The sequence below is a fragment of the Dromiciops gliroides genome, chromosome 1, assembly GCF_019393635.1.
Source record: "Dromiciops gliroides isolate mDroGli1 chromosome 1, mDroGli1.pri, whole genome shotgun sequence".
Lineage (NCBI taxonomy): Eukaryota > Metazoa > Chordata > Mammalia > Microbiotheria > Microbiotheriidae > Dromiciops > Dromiciops gliroides.
The window spans coordinates 743,481,838-743,505,078 of NC_057861.1; the positions used below are offsets into that span (position 1 = coordinate 743,481,838).

The 23,241-nt window shown below is 39.1% G+C and overlaps 1 protein-coding gene across 1 annotated transcript in view; it reads left to right on the plus strand.

Moving 5' to 3' along the window:
* The window catches only part of LOC122735668 (probable C-mannosyltransferase DPY19L1), a 130,581-nt gene that overhangs the window by 103,276 nt on the left and 4,064 nt on the right, over window positions 1-23,241 (plus strand). Inside the window, 4 exon segments of the mRNA XM_043977402.1 lie at window positions 290-339; window positions 7,364-7,479; window positions 8,369-8,543; window positions 19,722-19,821. Coding sequence (XP_043833337.1) covers window positions 290-339; window positions 7,364-7,479; window positions 8,369-8,543; window positions 19,722-19,821 — 441 coding nt within the window.

Sequence of the window (23,241 nt, forward strand, 5' to 3'; positions counted from 1 at the left end):
AAAAAAAAGTTCCTGCTTGTAGTTTCTGAATATTGAATTATCTCTAACTATAATCTAAGCATTTTTCATAGTTCTTTTCTTTTGAAAATTCCTTCTATTTATTATAGTCTTCCAAAACAAGTATCTACTTCTCTGTTTAGCATGAACTAATCAGACAAATTTAAAATATGCTTATTTAAGTTACTATAATTATTAATTTTTGTAACTAATTAGAACTTTTTTGCTGAGCTTGTTTGCTGATGGATCCTTTAACAAATTGAGTAAATAGAATGTATTCTTTTAATTCCAGAAAACAGCTTGACCAGGATGAGTCAAGGAATCCACCCACAATTCTGGTAGGCTCTTCTGCATTAGCTTCTATCTGGACTAAGATGAAGCTCGAGGGTAGGAATGGGAAGGGGAAGAGATAATACCGAGCTGCCTTTTAGGTGACGCCATTGCCTTTCTGTCTTGGCTCTGCCTGGTGCTGTCTTTCCAATATGGTCATGGATTTGCATTGATCTCTTTAGACTCTTTTACCTGCTTCTTGAGCATTTTTGAGCAGTAGGTTAAGAGGAAGAGTGCAATCAGTGACCATGGAATAGAATGAAATAAACTGGCTTATCTGGGGCTGGCGTTGTCTTCATGGTGACCTTGACTGAAAACATTTGTTTAGGAAGGTGAATAACTTTGAACTGAATGGTAATAGGTAATGCCTTACAGAATTTGCACCTTCATGTCATGTGAGTTTTGAAGTCAAACCCTATGAACCGTGGTCACTTTAAATGTGAGTCTTTCGAACTACAATCTGAAATTAATTTATCCCCACAAAAGTTCCATCTCAATGTTGGGTTGTGCTGTTTCATGCATCCGGGTGGCCCTGGGTTTTCAGAGACCACACTAGTGCAGTACAAGATTCTGTAATGCTGATAATAGACTCTATCCATTCTCTAAGGTTCAGACTATAAAAGTATGGAAATGTTCACTATTCACGGGTTGGCCATTAGTTGATGGTTTCATTGGCCCTGGAAAAAAATGAAAAGAAGAAAAATGAAAAATGGCCCATAGTCCTGTGGACCTACTCCTTCCATTCTTGCCATGAAGAGTCATGCAGTTTTCTGACCATCTTTAAGCACTAATTTATTTCAACATTTGTTTTTATAAGATTTGTAGTCCAGATTTTTCTCCTTCCCTCCCCCCTCCCCAAGACAGCAAACAATCTGATATAGGTTATATATGTACAGTCACGTTAAACATATTTATGCATTAGTCATGTTGCAAAAGAAGAATCAGAACAAAAGGGAAAAACCTCAAAAAAAGAAAAACAAGAAAAGTAGAAATAGTATGCTTCAATCTGCATCTAGATTCCACAGTTCTTATTTCTGGATGTGGAGAGCATTTTCCTTCGTGAGTCCTTTGGTTTCACCAGGAATTTATTATGACAGGTTAATTTTGTTTTTTATTTTACTACACTTTTAGATTAATGGGATACTCTAACTATAGTTAACCTTTATTTTAGCAAAATATTTGATTTTTTGTCATGCTATTCTCCTGGAAAATACCGCAAATATGATATAGAAGATGAGTAGAATGAAATGGGCCAAATGGCCTGACTTGAAGAGTAGTCATTAATGACTTGCTGTTTGAAGGTGGGCACCAGTGAAATGCCAGGGATCTGTGCTTGTATCTATGATGTTTAGCATTTTTTCAATGGTCTGAATAAAGACAAAGATGGCATACGTACCAGTTTTGCCGATGATGCAGAGGTGAGAGAGGAGGGCTATCTAACACAGCTTGGCGGCTGAGTGGCTGAGTGGCTGAGTACTGGACCTGGAGTTAGGATGCCCTGACTTTAAATCCAGTCTTTTTTACTAGCTGTATGACCCAGGCAAATCACCTAACCTCTCCCTGCCTCAGTTTTCTCACTTGTAAAAGGGGATAATTATAGCATCTACCTCCAAGAGTTATGATAACAAAAAATCAGATATTTGCAAACCTTAAAATGATATATAAATACCAATTATTATACAACTGTAAAGATTGTAGAAGTAAGTTAGAACATTCGACACCATCTAATAAGACTAAATTGAAATACATATGAAGTTTTACTCCTGGATTCAGAAAAGGAACTTCATAAGTACAAGATGATAGAGAGGTCATCATAAAAATGCCTGAGGTTTTTGTGGATTGTAAGCCCATTATGGGTCTACAGTATGATAGGCTAGCCAAGAAAATGAATGCAACTTTAGTCTGTATTCATTCAGTTAACTCACAAACATTTATTAAGTGCTTACTCTGTGCCATGGCTTGTTGTTGTTGTTTGTCCTTCATTTCCAAAGAGGACTATGACATTAGGATGAAATAATGACTTGCACTGAATTGGATCTAAGTGATGGAAGGCTGTGCAAGGTCACCAACCTAACTTTCTCCTCCAGAGCCATGTGGGTCCAATGGCAAGATATGCATCAGGATGACTGGAGTTGGCCCTAGATGTTTAAGTCAATCGGGATTAAGTGACTTGCCCAGGGTCACACAGCTAGTAGGTGTCTAAGGTGAGATTTGAACTCAGGTCCTCTCCCATTCAGGGCCAGTGTTCTATCCGCTGTGCTACCTAGCCTGCCTCCACTAGTGGTAAGAGTAAGATGTAAACAGGCTCATGCAAGATACAGAGTAGAAGAAAGGCAAAAGGGAAGTTTCAAATGGCTAGGGAGAATGAGATCTTGAAAAGGTGGTATTTGAGAGTGAGACGGAGGTGAATAGGAACAGTATCCCAAGCATGGAAGACAGCTGGTACAAAAGAAAAGAGACAGGAAATGAGCATTATTATGAAGGGAGAGCAAGTGGGCTTGTGTGACTGGACCATGAGAATACATAAAAGGGAGAACATCGTTAGACGATAGGAAGAGAGGAAAGAGGTGGGAAAACTGTAAATGCCAAACAGGAAATTAGATTTGATCCCAGAGGTAACAGGGATAATGCTTATTAAGAGGGGCTAGGAAAGTGTGGCATGGTCAGACCTTTGTGCAAGATAGATGGGAGTGGGGAGAGATTTGAGTCAGGAAGACCAATTAGAAGACTTGTAATGGTCGAGGTGAGAAGTAATCAAATCCTGAATAGAGGTAATAGTGGCTGTGTGAATGGAGAGGGGCTTATGAGAGATGTCGCAAAGGGAGCATTGATAAGATGTGGCAATAGATGGGATCTGTGGGGTGCATGTGGAGTCAAGGAAGACGTTGGGTATGGTGGAAATATGGAACTGGAGTTCAGAACAGAGACTAAGGATGGACATAAAGACCTGGGAATCATAATTGAATCCTTGGAAGCTGATGATGGGGTTCTCAAGGAAGATAGTAAAGGAAGAAGAGAGGTTTCAGGACCAAGTCTCCGGAGACACCCATGTGAGAGAAGCACAGTATCTAAGACGAAGGAGGGAATAATCCTGCTTCCCATTATGCTCTGATCAAAACACTTAGATTTCCGTATTCAGCTCAGAAGCCATGTTTTAGCAAGGACATTCATAATTTAGAGAACATCCAGAAGAGCCCAACTAAGAAGATGAAGACACTCAAGTTGACGTCAACAAGTCTTCATTGAGTTCCAAATTTTATCCCTCCTTCTCTCCCTCCCCTTTCCACTCCCTGAGGCAGTAAGCAATCAGAAAGGGTTATACATGTGTGATTATGTAAAACATTACCATATTTGTCATTTTGTACAAGAAAACTTGAATAAAAAAATGAGAGTGAAAAATAACATCCTTTAGTCTGTGTTCAATCAATATCAGTTCTTTCTCTGGAGGTGGATAGTATACTTCATCGTTAGTCCTTTAGGATTGTCTTGGATCATTCTTCATCAAACAGTATTGCTGTCTCTGTGCACGATGTTCTCCTGGTTCTGCTCACTTATCTCTATACATCAGTTCATGCAAGTCTTTCCATGTCTTTCTGAAATCATCCTACATGTCATTTCTTATAACACAATAATATTCCATCACCATCATATTCCACAGCTTGTTTAGCCATTTCCCAATTGATGGGCATCCATTTGATTTCCAATTCTTAGTAACCACAAAAAGAGCTGCTATACATATTTTTTTACAAATAGGTCTTTTTCTCTTTTGGGGATGTCTTTCAACGCATACTTGTACACTGTTGCCCACTATAGTATACCCCTTCCATGGTCACTTAGGCTTTGCTAGAAGACTTCTAGCTGTCTTTGAAGGTGAGCCATTCCACCTTGTGACAGTTCTAATTGTTAGCAAGTTTTTCTGACATTAAACTGAAATTTACCTTGTGCTATGTCCAGCTATTGCACCTGGTTCTGGTCTCTGAAGCAAAACAAAACACAACTTATCCCTCATTCCAGAACTTTATTTTCTTTTTTTTAATCTTTTTTTATTTTCTAGTTACATGTAGAGATGGTTTTCAGCATTTGTTTTTATAAGATTGCTAGTTTCAAATTTTTCTCCTTCCCTCCCTCTCCCCAAGACAGCAAGTAATCTGATATAGTTTATATCTTTACAATCACACTAAACATATCTGCACATTAGCCATGCTGTGAAAGAAGAATCAGACAAAAGGGAAAAATCTCAAAAAAGGAAAACAAAAAGTAGAAATAGTATGGTTCAATTTGCATCTAAATTCCACAGTTCTTTTTTTTTGGGGGGGGGCGGTGGTTTGGAGAGCATTTTCCATCCTGAGTCCTTTGGAACTATCTTGGACCATTGTATTGCTGAGAAGAGTCAAGTCTATCACAGTTGATCAACACACAAAATGTTAATACTGTGTACAATGTTTTCCTGATTCTGCTCCTCTTACTCAGCATCAGTTCGTGTGAGTCCCCCAAGATTTCTCTGAAATCTGCCTGGTCATCATTTCTTCACATTGATTTTTTTTAAAACTTTGCGTTCTAAATTTTCTTCCTCCCTCCCTATGGAATCTGTCAATTTAGTATAAATCATACATGTGCAGTTATGCCAAGCAACTTCACATTAGTCAAGTTGTGAAAGAAAATAAAATAACTTTAGAAGGAGGAAACTAACAAAATATATACTTCAATCTGTATTCAAATACCATCAGTTCTTCCTCTGTTGATGTTTGCATTTTTCATAGGACCTTCTGATGGCATCCTCATCATTTCTTTCAGTTACTATTGCTAACGTATTACCCTTCATCCCTATTCCCTCCCTTGATATTTACTCTATTTTCTATCTTCTTTCACCCTAACCTTCCTCAAAAGTGTTTTGCTTTTTTACTGCCCCCGCCCCAATCTGCCCTCCCTTCCTTCACCTCTCCCCACCACCCTTTCCCCCTTCCCCTCCCACTTTCCCTTAGGGCAAAATATATTACTATACCCACTTGAGTGTTTATATTATTCCCTCTTTGAGCCAATTCTGATGGAAGTAAGGCTCACTTACTCCCCCCACTCCTTCCGCATTCTCCCCTCCATTCCATAAGCTTTTTCCTTGTTTCTTTTATGTGAGCTTTTTTACACCCTTCCACCTCTCTCCCTTTCCCTTTCTTCCAGTACATTCCTCTTAGCCCTTAACTTTATTTTAAAGATGTCATCATGGGCAGTCCAGAACTTTTTGAAGACAGCTATCATGTTTGCCCTAGTTTGATCTTTTCTTTGGGCTAAACCCTTCTAATTCCTTTAGCATGGCCTCCTATGTATAGACTTAAACCCCCTTTCCTTTCTTGCTGTCATTTTCTGAATATTCTTTAGCTTTTCGCTGTCCTTTTTAAACCTGAAAGCTGAATGTAAGGTGTGTGGTCCAGCCATGACAGATTCTTTCTGGTCAGTCCACAAGCTTTGTCATTTACCATGTACTTGTCCCTGTGCTACATGCTACAAGAGAGACTGCAGAAATAGTCCCTGCCCTCCAGGGGTTCACATTTTGATGGAGGCAGTAAACATGAGGATAACAAAGTAATCCAGAGTCAAAGGAAGGTACCCTCCTACCTTGTCTCCACTCTTAGGTATCTCTAAACTGACATTTAATCATTAATGATTACCCTTTTAGTCCAATCATTCAATTAGATTTAGATCCTTCTAATTACTGACACTATAGTCTGGATGGCTGTCATCTGGGAAAAGGATTAAATTTGTTCACTTTGTGAACCACTCTTTGGTATGGCATAAAGGAATTCTGGTCCAGGTTTGTGTTGGACCCTGGCAGCCTCTGAGGTCCCTCCCCAGCTCTTTTATGCTGTGAATTTGTTCGGACCTGTCCATTGGAAAGATTATTCTGGCTTGTAATCTGGATCATTTGAATTGGTAATGAGGTTAGAGGCCACGAGCAGTCTGGAGCTATCATGCTAAGGCAATAGTTCATGATAAGCATGAATCAAGTTGTCTGCAGTGGGAACTGAAAGCAAGTGATGAATACAAAAAGATATTGCAAAGTATCAATCGAGGGGAATTGGCAGTTATGTTGGGAATAACAGAAAGGAATGAGTCAAAGGTGACTCAGATTTTGAGCCCTAGTGACTAATGGTGTCATCGGAAGAAATAGCATTAGTTATGGTGCTCGAAGAGACTGGATTTAGAACCAGAGGGCCTTTGAGTCTGTCGTGGCTCGGTCAATGACTGTCTGTCATTAAGTAAGTCACTGAATTTCTCCTTGTATGAGTTTCGTCATCTGTGAGATAAAGTGGTCAGATTGAGATGATCGCTGAAGTCCTCTCTGGCTCTAAATCCTGGGGTTCTATCTCACACTCAGTTTCTGATTGTCTTGATGGCCACATGGCGTCTGGAAACAAAACTCATGTTTGGCTCTGAGTTCAGTCTCTTGCTGTTGCCTCCACGTCGCAGCGACTCAGAGATAGCTGTTATTGATACTCACGAAAGCCATATGGCTTTGAGGAATTGACACTTATCCTCTGTCATGCTAAATTTGGTATCTGTTTTGAAATTTAGTTTGATCTTTTGGATTGGGGGCGGGATGGGAATATAGATGACACGCTGCTCTGATTCCTGATGCTTTTCCTCAGCAGAAAAATAAGTTTTACCTTGCTTCATAGAGAAAAGTTGAGAATAATCAATGCTTGCTAAATCAAGTCATCAACCAGTCAACAAGCATTTATTAAGCACCTCCTGTGTTCCAGGCTCTGTGATAGGCCCTGGAGATAAAGACAAACCTATCCCTATCTCAAGGAACTTGCATTCATTCTATTGTAGAAGACAGTCTTTTGATATCAATTTTTTATATTACTTATCACTAAAGAATGAACTGCAATCCATTTTTTCTTTTTGTATATGAAAAACTCATAGTAAATTTTGAAATTCTTGATCTAAATGCTTAAGAAATAATCTCAAAATATTTCATTGCTTTATTTTATAATAAATGAAAACATAAACCTTTTTCTGTTTCTTTTATGTAGCTGGTTTTTTCATGAATTGCAGCTATTTGCATTTGCTCTTCTTGCTATTTTCATTATGAGGCTGAAGCTATTTTTGACACCTCACATGAGTGTTATGGCTTCCTTGATCTGCCTCTAAACAGTAAGTAGTTGTTACTTTTGTAACTACAACTATGACTAGTATCAGAGATTTGCTGAGTTTTCCAAAACAATAAGCAATATGGAATTATTTAAAAATTTTGTTTTTTTTTCATTACAAAGACTTCTCACATAAAATCATCTCAAGAAACCTAAGATTTTTTCAATTTTTTTCCTCCTCAGCTATGAATGCATCATCACAAAGTGGTTGCCCTCCCAGAATTCAACCATCTGAAATTCAGATTTTTGTTAATGAGTTTTCTGAACAATCAGATTTACTTCCACAGTTTGGACCACAGTTAGGTATTAGTATCCTCTTCAGCTGGACCTACTACCAGAAGCACTTGCTTCTGCTTGGATCCCCAGGAAATGGTGCCAATGTGTCGGTTCTTTGCTGTTTAGATTATCTGGGTAGTAAGGGATCACAAAGAGTCGTGATCACCAGGAAAGTGCCTCTGCATAAGCATGATAACTGGTGTGGCTGTACTGGAACAACATAGACACCCCAGAAAGCAAGCAGTCTTAACTTATGGGGGGGGGTTCCCCTAGCTATGATAGGATGTTTGGCACAAGAATATTAAAGATTTCGTTTCTAAAATACTTCTCCCCTTAGTTGTTGCAGTTATATTTCACTAGGTCCTTTAAACCAAGATATATGTAGAAATATTAAATATTCTCAAGTAGTATTTTTCTTATTCCTCTAGTAGAAATCAATAAGATCAAACTGAATCCATCCTGAACCTCCAAATTACATTTTTTTTCAAAGAAGAGAATAGCATAATATTACACCTTGGTGGTCTGCCTTGGCTTTATACCAGTAAGGAGAGATTTTTGTCATTGGCTCCCTAGTACTCTGTACATGAATTTTAAGTGAATGATTTCTTTCATTTCAGCTCTTTGGCCGGCTCTTTGACAGAGTTCGTTTTGAGAATTTTGTCTTTGCCCTTCTAACAGTGATGTCAATTCAAGGTTGGCTAAACCTTCAGAGTCAATGGAACGTCATAGGAGAATTCAGCAATGTCCCACAGGAAGAGCTTCTCCAGTGGATCAGGCAGAACACCAGACATGGTAAGGGAAAGGAAAGGGTCTCAGATCCTAGGACTTCAAAGGACTACTAAAGGGAGGGGCCAGAACCAGGTGAAATACACAACTTCACTGCCCCACCCCCTTCCTGGCCACTGGTTCTGGAGCTTTGCTCCCCTGACGTTGTGCCTTGTGGAGTATGTGCACATAGCCAGAGTAGTCTTTGTCCTCTGGGACCCCTCCACCTCTGATCCATTAGAGAGGTTTAATGTGTTCTTCCTCACAGAGATCAAGGACAATCCAAAAAATAAGTCATTTCTATTCAGCTAGTATTTCTTAGCACTTACAGTGTGTTAGGCTCTGGGAACACAAATCGAAATGAATGGGTCTTGTCACAATGACTTTGATTCTATAATAGTCACCTTTCAGGTTGTGAAGGAACCCAGTGAGAAACATGCTTTTGGAGGAGATCTTCCAGTTTGGCTCTCAAGTAACACCAAACAGGGAAGCTGACTGCACAAAAAATCATCCTCTTCAGAGGTATTAAACTCATAGAAGAATTAGGATATCCATAGAAACCTAGGACCTGAAAAGGATAGCAGATCTCAGTGATACAGCCCAACCTCCCTTATTTAGTAGCTTCTCTTGTACCTGTTGTATAAGGAGGATAGGATAACCTTTTAGGAGAGACTTCAGAGACTAATGGTACAGATTGTCCAGTCAGTTTTCTTTCATTAGTTTTCTTTGTTTTAAAGGAAGGTTTTAATGCCAGGGGGGTAGAGGGATATATCAAGAAATTACTGGGTTGTAAAAAAATCAATAAAAGTTTTAAAATAAAGAAAAAAAAGGAAGTTGAACTAGCTCTCTGTATGTGATACTCTGAAGTTCAGAGCAGCCAGTTTGCCCAAGGTCACATAGGTAATAAGTATTTAAACAGAGGTCTTCTTCCTGAAAATCCATTATTCTCCACTATCCCACACTAATTTTTTTGCATTGTGGTATAGTTCAATTATTCAATTCGCAAAGCTTTGTGCCAGTGGATTGTAAACTCTGTCATATTCAGTTCGGCTTCAACTGTGAGCCCAAAGACTATAGGTCAGTTGTCTGAGGACCACCGCTAAATTAAATCTGTCACTGAGTTGAAGAGAGGGTGATGAATTCTTTTAGTCCTAACAGCTTCCAGAAAGCAGACAAGCTAAAAGAAGAATTTGCATAATGCAGGAATCTGCAGGTAACAGGCCTAGCACAGCCAAAGTGAGGGCCTCCAGCACCATCCCAGTGTTACCCTAACCTGGGTATTTCCCTCTAACACAAGCGCTACTGTGACCTCTTTTCCCTCTCTGCCCCACTGTTCTTCTAGCCTGTCATTGATGCTCGGGCTTTCCTTCAGTCATAATCTTCATTGTTTTTCATTGTTGTTCATTATATTCAACTATTTGTGGCCCTGTGGCCTTTAGAATGCCAATACTATCGATGGGTTTTCTGGGCAAAGATATTGCAGTGGTTCGCCATTTTCTTCTTCAGTGGATTAAGGCAAACAGAAGTTAAGTGACTTGCCCAGGGTCACACATCCAGCAAGTATCTGAGGCTACATTTGAACTCAGGTCTTTCTGACTCCAGGTCCAGCACTCTATCTATTTAGCCACAAAGCTGCCTCTTTCATAATCTTTACCTTGTAGTTAATCAGTTCACCTATAGTTTATCAAAGAGTTACAGGATTGATACTCAGAGCCAACTCTTGAACAAGCAAACATATCAGCAGCACAAAACTAACAAAGCTCGATACTCCAAATAACTGAATTCATAGTAAGCTCTCAGAACTCATGACATGATCACTCCGAAAAACCTCCAAATAATGCCATAGCATAATTCCTGAAGCAAAAGAATGGGCTGAGATCGTTTTCCAGCCAAATGTCAGCTAGAAGGAGTCACCTGTGCCAGGGTGGGAGTGGAGCCCAACCCCATGGTCGTGCTGACACAGATCCAGTCCCAGGCAGAACTTGTCAGAGACAGAGAACCCTGGAGCCTCTAAATCAGCTGCAGTGCCAGCGTCTTCTGGAACTATGCTTGTGGTCTAGTGAGAGGGCTGAGCAGTTGGCCAGGGCCAGGGGGCAGGGGGGAGCAATTACTGGGGTCTCTACTGGAGCTGAGGCAGAACTTGGGGGTTTCCCCCATGCTGGGAACCAGAAAATAGGTTTGACTGGCGGTAGCCCTGGTTGGGGAGGGGAGCAGGCTCATTGGAGCTAACAACCACAACACACAAAGTCTTGCTGCCTGGTTAATTAGCAGGTTGGCCTGGGGTTATCTACGGACCAGAGAACAGGCCAGGTAAGTGCAGAACATGCCCCTCGTTAAATTGTACCATCTTAGACCCCCCCCCCCCGAAGCTTGGGTTAGTGCAGCCTGGAAACAGTGCCCCACTTTAAGAAGGAGTTAAAAGTCAAGTAAAAGAGGGGCAAGCGGAGCAGACAGAGAAAGATGCTGACCATAGAAAGTTTCTGTAGTGACAAGGAAGATCGAGGTGCACCCTCAGAAGAGGATAGCAACATCAAGGCTCCTACATCCAAAGCCTCCAAGAAAAAGATGAATTGGTCTCGGGCCATAGAGGGGCCCAAAAAGGACTTTGAAGATAAAGTAAGAGAGGTAGAGGAAAAAATGGGAAGAGAAATGAGAGTGATGCAGGAAAGACCTTAATCTCATCAGAGTTGGCTCAAGGAGGGAATAACATACACACTCAATTGGGTATGGTAATCTATCTAACCCTGTAGGAAAGTAGGAAGAGAAGGGGATAAGGAGGGTGAGGTGAAAGAAGGGAGGGAAGATTGGGGGAGGGGGCAGTCAGAAGCAAATCCCTTTTGAGGAGAGAGAGGGTGAAAGAAGATAGAAAATAGAGTAAATATCATGGGGGAAGGGAATAGATGAAGGAAACAGTTAATGATAGTAACTGAAAAATTTTGAAGCAGAGGTAAGAGTAATATAAGATGATGATGATGATGATGATTGGATAAAGATGGGGATTTATTGATGACAGTGAGGATGACTTGATGATGATGATGAGAAGTGATTCATGATAAGACATATGGTACTTTGCTGGGCTATTGAGAATAAAAATTCTTCATCAGGTATAAAGTACTATATAAATGTTATCTATTACTGTTGTTTCAAAATCAACCTCCTGAGGGCAGCTAAGTTGATGCAACAGATAGAGCACCAGCCCTGCTTCAGGAGGACCTGAGTTTCGAATCTGCCTCAGGCACTTAACACCTTACTAGCTGTGTGACCCTGGACAAGTCACTTAACCCCAATTGCCTCACCAAAAAAAAAAAAAAAGAATCAACCTCCTGGATTTATTGTAAGAGAATCTCTCTTTAAAGTACTATATAAATGTAGTTTTACTATAAAAATTATGAGCAGGATGCTATCAGAAAAAACCCAGAAGACCTATATGAGCTGATGCAACATGAAATGTACCATATACAAAATAACAGCAATAGTGTAAGATGATCTGCTGTGAATGACTTGCTTATTTTCAGCCATGCAATGATCTAAGACAACTCTGAATGTCATAGGAAAAATACAGTCTATCTACAGAGAGAGAACTGATGGTGTCTGAATATAGATCGAAGCATAAATTTTTTTTTGTTTCTTTGTTAGTTCCTTTTTCTAAGTTTTGTTTTTATCTGTTTTCTTTCACAACCTGGACTAATGTGGAAGTGTTTTGCATGACTACTCATGTATAGCTTATATTGAATTGCTTGAGTTCTTGGTGGGGGAGGGAAGGAAGAAGAGAATTTGGAACACAAAGTTTAAAAAAAATGTCAAAATTTGTATTTACATGTAATTTGGGAAAATAAAAATAGATAAAACAAACAAACAAAAACAAAACAAAGAGTTAGAGGATTGGAGGGTTGGAAGACGCCCTCTTCTGCAGCCACTATCTTGTCCAGTCTGGTGACCGTCCAGCCTCGGCACAGAGAACTCTAAGCAGGGGAATGACCACCTCTCAAGGCAGCCTGTTACACTTTTAAACAGCATCGAGACTCCTATCCAATGTCACATGGGCCACTATACCATCCATAAGAATCCCTGCAGGCTGCACATCACATATATTTGCATATACATTTAGTAATCCATCAGCACATGAAAATCTGATCAGAACTACAAGGCCAAGTGTCTGACACCTCTGCTAAGAGGTCATGCAGCCTGTGCCTGAGTATTTCCGTAGATAGATAATCCCCTGTCTAAGAGCACTGCAGTTTGATACAGTTAGAATTGTTACAGACATCTTAGGTTCAATGGAAGTGTGCCTCACCATGTCTTTCCCCCAGATGTATTTCTGACCTGGGGGGCCAGAGGCAATGAATACTGCTCTTCAGGTGGGTAGGTAGCTGTGACCTTTCGCACCCTCTACCATCACAGGGTTTTAGAGTGGAAACATTTGCATCAGGGGTAGTCTCCTTGAAACCATAGCAGAAAAAAGAATTGTTCCACCACCTACCTGCCCAGATGTTTGACTCAATCCGCATCATCCCTTCATCCGTTTGCTTAGTAATCCTGTCCAAGAAATGAAGTTCCAGTATGGCCTTATGGTCCATCCCCGTGCTGGTAGCATTCCTTTAGATGGGCTCCAGTTTATCCTCCCTAAAATCTAGTGCCCCAGCCTGGACATGGTGCTGCTGGCCATGGGAGAGTGCAACCTGCACCATGCTTCTTCATAAATGAGGGCAGTGAATCTTTAGGCAGGCAGCTCACAGTCACTTTTGTTTTCTTGCAGGCAAAGCTTGTAAGGGACTAAGTTCCAGATGCTTTTCAGAGAAACTAGCATTTAATTATGCCTCCCCTGTCTTGTACTTGGCAAGGTGTCGTCTCATTAAATTTTCGCTTTTTCAATTTAGCCCAGTGATCGAACTCATGATCTTTTTGAATCTTGACTCTGCTATCCAGTATTTTAGCTTCCTGTTCCAGCTTTATGTACCATACCTATGTGATTGGCTTGCCATTTATTTATCTATGCGTAGGTCTGACAAGCATGTTCCATGGCACAAGGCCATGTACAGATCCCTGGGACGTGCCATTGGAGACTTCATGCCAAGTCATTGCAATCTAGTCCTGCTGCCAACTATTCCAGGTATTCTAGAGTAGCTAAATTCAGGCTGGTCCAGGGATTGGAATTTAGAATTGGAACCTACTGAAAACAGTCACGGATTATAAAACGTAATAAAAACGATTTCAAAAGGACATTTTAAATAATTGCCTAAAGTAGAAACTGTTCCCCTCCCCCTCCCATAGGAACCTTTAAAGTTCTGTTGAATCTCCAGTGCATCAGCTCCCCATAGATTGAATTCTTTCTGTTCTGGGCTCCAAGGAATCTAGAACAGTGGTTCAAGTCCCAGTCCTGCAGACTAAGCCGATTCCAGGGGCAGCATTTATAAACCGGCATGGTGTAGTGCAAGATTGCCAGACCCTGGAGCTAGGATGACATGCATTTAAGTCCTGCTTCAGCTACCTTGTAGCCCTGTGATCCTGGCCAAGGTACTGAACCTTATCTGTAAAATGGAAAGTTTGACTAGGCTTACCTCTGAAGTTTAGTGGGTCTCTAAATCTATTATCCTGTCACCCTTTAAATGCAAATTGCCACAGCTTATGTAAAACAAATGCCACTCCTCCAACACCTGTGTTTTCCAAGGATTTTTACCACAAGCAAACAGGAGTTATACTTTGTCCAACCTTCCTTTCTGCATGTATTAAGAAATTCATGTGATTTGAGGTGCATTTGTTTTAATATGATAATTATGCTATTCCCCCCCCCAATATTGAGCAACAATTACACCCCAACTTGGTTGTAATTTTTTTGTGTATATAGTTGTTGTCTTTTTGCTAGGGCCAAGGAAAATTATAGTATATCCTTATAGTAATAATATTGGTCTCTGCTTCTTTGGTTTGCTTTCTTGTTTTTGACATCAGAACTTTTTTTTGTCATTAAAAGAGTTTTGTAGGATGTTTTTATTTGAATTTTTGAGAATAATTTTAGTTTATAATACTGATTTCTTTGTCTTTGATAAAGTACTTTGCCCTTAGATGCTTGATAGAGTTGCTCTATAAATCACTGAGTCAGTGTTTTTATCTAATTAGTTTAATTGTAATCCATTTACTTCAGTTTCATTTTCTGAGATTGAGTCATTTAAGACCTCTGGTTTTTGTTTGTTCGTCTGGATTTCTTTTTAAAATTTTTTAGGGTAATCATCCATTTCTTCTAAATTCTTGGTTTTGCTGGCATGTTTTTGTATATAATAAATCTTGTTAATTTTTTATTTCTTTTCTGTTGTGATTTAATTTTGTTCATTTTAAATTTTCATATTTTCGTTTTCCTCCTTTTTTGATCAGGATAGATTATAAAGGAAGAGTTAATCAGTTTTGTTAGCCTTTTAAAAGAACTTACTTTTAGTTTTGTTTATACTACAGTCTCTTTGTTTACTATTTTATCTTTCTCACCTGGTTTTCAATATTTGTTCTTTTGTTTTAGTTTGTGTTTATATATTGATTTCTTTATTTTTTAATTGCATACTTGAATAGTTATTTTTTATTTTATTGTTTCCTATAAGAAATAAATTTTTTCCCCTCTGAGAACTGTTTTAGCTGCATCCAAGAAATTTTTGTTAGTTGTCTAAGGCTGAGCTGTCCAAATTGGTGAGTGCAGACAGTCAGCTATATCTAGTGTCCATGACTGAAGCCATACCACATTTCAGAGCCCTTCTACCAGGCCAGCATGTCTTCTCTCATAGCTTCACTCTTTCCTCCTTGATGATGCTTTCTGTCCTTTGCTTTGGAAAGCACATACATTTTTTAAAAAAACCACTTTATAAATGGTTTGCATTCATTTGCTTTCATAGTTAATGTTTTTATTATTTGTTCATTGACCCATATACATTATTCATAATATTATCAAATCTCCATTTAGGTCAGTAAATTTTCCTTTTTGCTCCTATAACCCTTCCTTTTTTGTGGGGCAATGGGAATAAAGTGACTTGCTCAGGGTCACACAGCTAGTAAGTGTCCAGTGTCTGAGGCCAAATTTGAACTCAGGTCCTTCTGAATCCAGGGCTGGTTCTTTATCCACTGCACCACCTAGCTGCCCCTAGTCCTTCCTATTTTATTACATTTTAAAAAGAATGTTTAAATTTTTCACGTATTAACTATGCCCAAAGGGCTATGGGACTGTTCATACCTTTGGCCCAGTGGTACCACTGCTAGGTCTGTATCCCAAAGAGATCACAGGAAAGGGAAAAGGATCCACATGTACAAAAATATTTATAGCAGCGCTCTTTGTGGCGGCAAAGAATTGGAAATCGAGGGAATACTCATCAATAGGGGGATGGCTCAACAAGTTGTGGTATATGAATGTAATGGAATACTATTGTGGAATACCATTGTGCTGTAAGAAACGATGAGCAGGAGGAGTTCAGAGAAACCTGGAAGGACTTACATGAACTGTTACTGACTGAGAGGAGCAGAACCAGGAGAACATTGTACACAGTAACAGCAACATTGTGTGATGAACAGTGGGGATAGACTTGGCTCTTCTCAGCAGTGAATGATCCAAAACAGTTTCAAAGAACTCATGAAAGAAAATGTTCTCAACATCCAGAAAAAAGAACTGTGAATTATGAATGCAGATTGAACCATACTGTTTCAACTTTTGGACTGTTTTTCCCCCTTCTTTTTTTGAAGTTTTTTGTGCTCTTGATTCTTCTTTCACAAGATGACTAATGTAGAAATATGTTTAATGTGATTGTACGTATACAACCTATATCAGACTGCTTTCCATCTTAGGGAGGAGGGAGGGAATGGAGGGTGGGAGAAAAATTTGGAACTAAAAATCCTGTGAAAACAAATGTTGAAAACTATCCTTATATATAACTGGAAAATAATAAAATAACAAAAATTAAAATAAAATAAAAATAAATAAAATTTCCATGTTTTTACTTTTATTTATAGTCTGTGCCCTAATACAGAACACACACACATAAAGCTACCATGTAATGCAGAGAAACAAGTATATTGTTTAATGTACAGTTCTGTTTTTTGGAATCCTCTATTGTGTGGTAAATTTTGTTTTAGTCTCTCATTTACATTCTTCAAGTATCTTTATTTTTATATCTTTTTAAATTAAAAAACCTTATTTTTTTCTTATCCATTTTCCTCCTTTTTTTGTTTTATTTGGAGTATAACCTATTCACATTACAATGTTTGGGTTTGGATTTTCCTCAATTTCCTTATATGATTTTTTTTTCCTGTTTTCTCTTTTAGGTTGTTCTTTTTCCTTGTGATTACTATTGCTATTACTATTTTATCTTAGTCTCTTTGCAGTTTCTCCTTGTACTTCCCCCACCCCTATTCAGATCTACTTTTCTAATTTGTTTTTCATTTCTACAAACCATCCTTTCTCTTTTTCCCCTTCTATTTCCCCACCTAGTTAAGCAGGTGGTTCAAAATTTTCCCTCCCTCTTCATCCAACCTCTTATTTTAATTAACTTTCTCTTGTTGCACCCCTTTCAAAGAAGTTTTTCTTGCTTTGTCCTCATTATTACTCTTCCCTTAGAGTATATTCAGAATATTATTTCATGATTCATGGAATATACCCTTAGTTTTCCCTCCACTCTTCTTCATGAATAAAACTTTTGGAATGATAGGTTTGATCTTAGCTTTTTATCCCATTTCTCTTTTGTTACCTTTATCAAAATTACCTTATCTTCCCTAATTTCTCTTATGACTTACCCATAGAAATATCAATTGATTCAAGAAGGGATGTTGAATCGAAGTATTGTGGTATCTGGGGAGTCATTGTGTGTCCCAAGTTATGAGACCCAATCCCCTTCATTCTCCACCTACTTATTGTACATCACTTGCTCTGCTCTACTCTTAGTATTTACTTCCACAAAAGATAATGATTCACTGATTGATATTCTGAAGCTTATAGGCCTTTAAGGAAAAGTGAATTCAACTCTTTGCTCTTCTGTTGTTCTGTTTCTTTAAGTTCCTTTTTCAGAATAAAAGTCTCTGGCATTAATTATCAATCCCCTTTTTTCCTTTCTTACCACAGAATTGTTTCTCTTTTTTAAATCAAGAATCTTTAACATGAAAGAATTGGTTTAATTATTTCATCTTTTCCTCATAATGGTACTTTTTAAGCCTTTCATATGTTTCTCCTTTTTGGGAGTATTTTCAGGAAAAAATTCTGTTCATCTGTGGAGGTTTACAGGGTTGGGTTGGGGTGATAATGAAACAAAAATTTGCCATATGCTTTTGTTTTGTTGAAGGTTTCTAGGATATGTTATTTTGGGTTTCAGCTTGAACTCCTTTGCTTTTCAGAAGGTGCTATCATATTCTTGTCTCTGAATTCGTTTCACTCATACTTGAAGGTCTTTTTCCTGCATGCTTGTACACTGTTTAGTGAAATTATAAAATGGAACAAATACATCCTTTGTTGTTTGGAATTTGGCATTTCTTTTTTGTAACTTGAATAGATAGAATTGAATCTATGCAGTCTATCAGTCTGTTGTTCGTATTCAGAAGTTCTGGACCATTTTCTGGTCTTATTTCCTCCAGGAGAGGATTCAGGGTTTTGTCAAGTTCTTTCTGGGACCTTGGTTCCCTCTTCAAGGGCAGTCCCTTTGCTTCTGTGTGCTAGGTTTTTATTCAGATTTTCTCTCAGATTTCCTCCTTCAGCATTTCTTTTCTATTCCCTGTCATGCAATTTTTGGTCTTCCTTCTCACTCTTTGGTACCTTTTCTTCCATTTTAGCACATAACCTTGTGGCAAGGCAGCTGGACATCCTTAGTCTTCATATGTTGGGGGAAACAGAGATCAGCTGGCCTGTGTCTTTGCCCTGAGTAATCTCATGAGAGAAGGGATAGATGACTGAACCCAGTGGGATTTCCAGTTCCCTTTCCCTCACGGGCTAGTCCCCTCTAGATCTCATCACTGAGTGACTCATATGTCTTTAGTTCTGATCAATTGACTTTTCTAGTTCTTTGCTGTTCCCAAAATGTATTGCCTATGAATATTTTGGTATAAATGGGACTTTGGTGAGAACTCAGGGTTCTCAAAGGGTTATGAAGGTTTTTAGCCCTTTATAAAAATGTAATTCCAAATTGTTTTCGAGAATGGTTGGATGAATTAATAGCTCCATCCAAAGTGTATTAATGTGCCTGTCATACTTTCATCATTGACCATTTCCATCTTTTGTTATCCCTACCAATTTTCTGAGTGTGAGGTAATGTTCCAGTTGCCTTTTATTTCTTTTGTGATTAATGATTTTGAGCAGTCTTTCATATATTAATAGGTTGCAGTATTTATTCATGTCATTTAACCACTTATCTTTGGGGAATGGCTTTTGGTTTTATACAGTTGTTAGTTCCTATATATTTGAGATCTCAAACTTTTATCAGAAATAATCATTGCAAATAGTTTTCAGTTGGTAGCTTCCCTTCTTATCCCAGTTGCATTGATTTTGTTTGTAGAAAAGCTATTTTCAATTTCTTATAATACAGTTAGAAGAGAATGAGATTAGTGACTTTTCACAGTGGCATGGGGTAAGTTCTAATCCAAACAAAGGGTTAGTGTGATCATGAAAGATAAAACTAGAAAAATGCAAAAAAGCTAAACAATGATCAATTAAAGGTTAAATAATGATATCATTTTCCCATTGTTTAAAGAAAAAAAAGATATTGAAACTCACTATAGAACTTAAACCACAAAAGTTATAACCAGCAGGAAATGAACATTTATTCAAAAATGGGTGAGGATTGACTAAGACCTAAGTAGATACAAAGGCAAGTTGGCTTCTGCCTGACATTTATAACTGGCTTCACAAACCAGTGTTATGCTCAACCGTGGTCAGTCTGAGGGCTTCTACTTGCACGGCTGCACCCTGTCAGATGGAATGTATATTCCTGGAGTTTTTCAAGCATTGGGAGACTTAAATGGGAGGACATTTCTAGGGTCATTTTGCATGAGTTTTAAAATAGGATAGATTATTGTCTACCCTAGAGAGTTAATGATAAGCTCAATTGAAAGCATCAAAGAGTCTGTCTGGTCATTTGATTTTAAGTGCAATTATAGTTAACTTTTATTTTAATTTTAACATATATTTTGAAATACTACATTTTTTAAAATTTGGGAATTTGAAGTTTTTCTTTTAAATAGTATAATCTTGTTTTTCAGATGCTGTTTTTGCAGGGGCCATGCCTACAATGGCAAGTGTCAAACTGTCTACACTTCGCCCTATTGTCAATCACCCACATTATGAGGACGGAGGATTGAGGTATTTGGCATTATTCCACAAATTAATTATTATTGATAAGAAGGAACAGCGGTATATTAGGAATGATTTAAACCCTAGGTTATAGGAAAGCTTCTTTTCAAATGATGAGCTTTTTACAAGGGATGATAGGTTGTGGGCTGGCTTAGGTATCCTGGCAGAGATAGAGCATCTTCTCCCAGCTTTGTCAAGAAGTTTGTACCATTACACTCTCACATGTATGAGTTCATCTGATAGAGAGAGACTCTTTCTCAGTGGGCAGGCGGTTATCATGTAAGATTGTAGAGTAAACAATTAAGGGTGAGCAAAGACATCCTACACCTGCATCCGATCAAGTTGTAGTTACACTTGTGAGACCATGAACTGGCTACAGCCTCTAGAAAGGCCTGCATATATAACTGACTTGTTGAGTATATAAATTTAGATTTTTACAAAACATTGCCTTTGCCTTCATATTGAGACATCTGGGAAAAATATGTGATAGGGAAACTACATCTTCTGAATATGAAAGATCAACCAGATCTGATTCATTATAGTACTTTGAGTGATTAAGCTTACAGGTAGTGTGAAGGTCCTTTGACATTTGCATGGACGATGAGGCAGTATGATTCCTGGAAATGGTACCTATATACCCCAAGTCTGTGCTTTTGATTACAGATGGTCTCTCTCAGGTTTTGTTCACCTGTCTAGTTCCCCTGGGTCTCAGGAGGGAGGACATTGTGGCCTGTGAGAGGATGCTCCACTCCCCAGCAGCAATATTTGATTCACCATCTCCATGGTGAACTCTGGCAGATCGACTCCATCCAAATAGGGCTGAGGTGACGTGACATCACCTGTTCCTTCTGCCTCTGTGGTCCACTAAAAGAAAGTCTGGAGTTGCTATAGCTGATTGAATGTCATGAGTTAATTAATGTAATGACAGCCAAGCTAAGGAAGGGTTGCATAGTTTTTGACCTTGGGTGGCCCCACACAACCACTTTAGCCACTTCACATTCTTCTCAGATTGGCATATCTGAGGTTTGACAAGTAGATAGATGGTAATAGCACAGGCTCTAGAGAATGACTTGAAGGAAAGAAAGGAATGCTGGGCAGGGTCCCAGGAATAGGGAAGCATGTCATGAGATAAGCCGCCCCAACAGGCCTTTTATTCACATGGGCTCTCCTGGGCCTGGAAAAGCATCTCCTTCGGTTCTCCTTCCCTGCCTGGAACAAATTGCATGAAAAGAGGTCTGCCTTGATGAATCTGCCCCTGCCAACTGGTCTGTCAGGTCACAGAACCAGGAAGCACTCTTTCTTGGTGGTGATGCCATTAGTGGCAATCTAATCACAGTAGGCTCTTAATTTCCCATTTTTCTTTGGAACAAATAGCACTGGGGCATCTAAAAGGGGAGGGAAAATGTTTGATGAATCACTTGTTGGAGTTACTTTTTTAAGAGATCCCCTGAAGGGTTACAACCTCTGTCCTGGCCATAATTAGATCCACTTTGTGTGTGTGTGTATCTGGGGGGCAATGAGGGCTAAGTAACTTGCCCAGGGTCACACAGCTAGTAAGTGTTAAGTGCCTGAGGCCAGATTTGAACTCAGGTATGCCTGACTCCAGGGCTGGTGCTTTATCCACTGTGCCACCTAGCTGTCCCTAGATCCACTTTTGATAATACAAATGGCCCACACAATGTGTTTCAAAATTTTGTCAGACTAATGGTCTTGTCTGGGGCCTGGGACTGGCTAGATTTCATGAGCTAGTTGAGTTTTGACTCACCTGCTCACTAGTCATGCAGCTCATTCCCAGTGGGGAATCAACTTCTCCGGAGACTCGAATGGCTGTGGAAGGTGAAGTGGAAATGCTTCCTAGAGCTCCACACCAGCCATGCGTTGTCTCAGGCGGTAAGGAGCGTGGCGACAGGCCAGGTGGAGGACCAGCTGAGGGAAGGAGAAGCCTTGTCATATCAGCTTGATGATCCTTGGGACCCCCATTGAGGGCCTTACATTATGGCTCCAGTTTTGCCATTACCAAACACTATTAAGAGATTAGTCAGTACTTATGGTTAGCTAGAGAAAGAAGGCATTAAAGCCTCTTAGCCCTCAACAAACTTAAGGAAAATTTCTCCTCTGAGACATTGAGGCAGAATGAGTTAGTGATTACCTGTTACATTTACTTTCAGGGAAAGAGAAGAAGCAAGTCTCCCAAGCCCAGCTCTTCTCCAAGCCAGTAAAATGTGATATATTTTTTCCCAAACTGCAAAATACACCAGTATCATTCGCAGTGTCTGTGGGTCTTCTGTAGGAGTGTAGTTGAAGTGTTTTTGTTTGCTTCTCCCACTTTGGCCTTGTAGACCAAGAGCTCTGAACTCAAGGGTCAAAAGAGCTGCTGCCTGGATTAATCACTGGCCCTGGATTCAGGAGGACCTGATTTAAAATGTGGCCTCAGACACTTGACACTTACTAGCTGTGTGACCCTGGGGAAGTCACTTAACCCCCATTTCCTTGCCAAAAATAATGCATTAATGCCTACCCTAGTGAGCAGTGGGCCGGTAACTAGGCAATATTCTTTTTAGCTCTCACTGAATTAATCTTTAATATTCTATTTTCAGTTGTATGGTAATTCAGTTTGGAAAAAATGTTGATTTGAACACTTTTTTATCTTTCACAAATCAAAATGTTTGAAACATTTACCTTCATGTTAATGTCCTTTTTAATAGGATGTGTTTAAGTTCTCCTACAATTTACTGCCAAATAAGTGTTTCTCTGGATTAATTTAACATTGTTATTTTTATCAGATAATATGAGCCATATAACTCGATACATTTCCCTCTTTACTTATATCCCAGAAGGCTTAAAGCTAAATTTCATACTTAGCCACATTATTCCACTCATATCAGTTGTTCAGTAAATTTATTTTTCTGATCTATTCATATATTTTTGTTTTTTAATTTGAATTGTTTCATTTTCCATGGACTTTCCCTTTCTATTCCCCCTCAAATGTTTTTGGATAATGAATAGGTATAGGCATAATGTGTAGTAATTTTAGTAAAGTAAGAAGTCGTTTTCTAGATAATAATTGATTCTATATGACACCCAAAATTCAGATAGTGCTCCTGATTATTGACTACTTTTGGATCTGTACAGCACTCTTCCCTTCTCTATAAGTAACTAGATGAGTATTCATTAAATACTTGCTCTGTTCCAGGTCCTCTTGCTAAGCTGTGGTCCCTCCTTCCAAAGTGCTTCTGTTCTGATGGGGGAGGTTGGGATGGGAGCACCTATGTGCAGGGGCAAAGGTGAGAGGTAAGTGTGGTTAGCATGGGTATGGAAGTTCCAGGAAAGAACTTAACAATCAGAAGAGGAGGAAAAGTCTGTCCAGTGAAAAGCTGATGAGCTACTTAGTGTTGGGCAGTTCATCTTGGCCTTCAGTCATTGAGATTA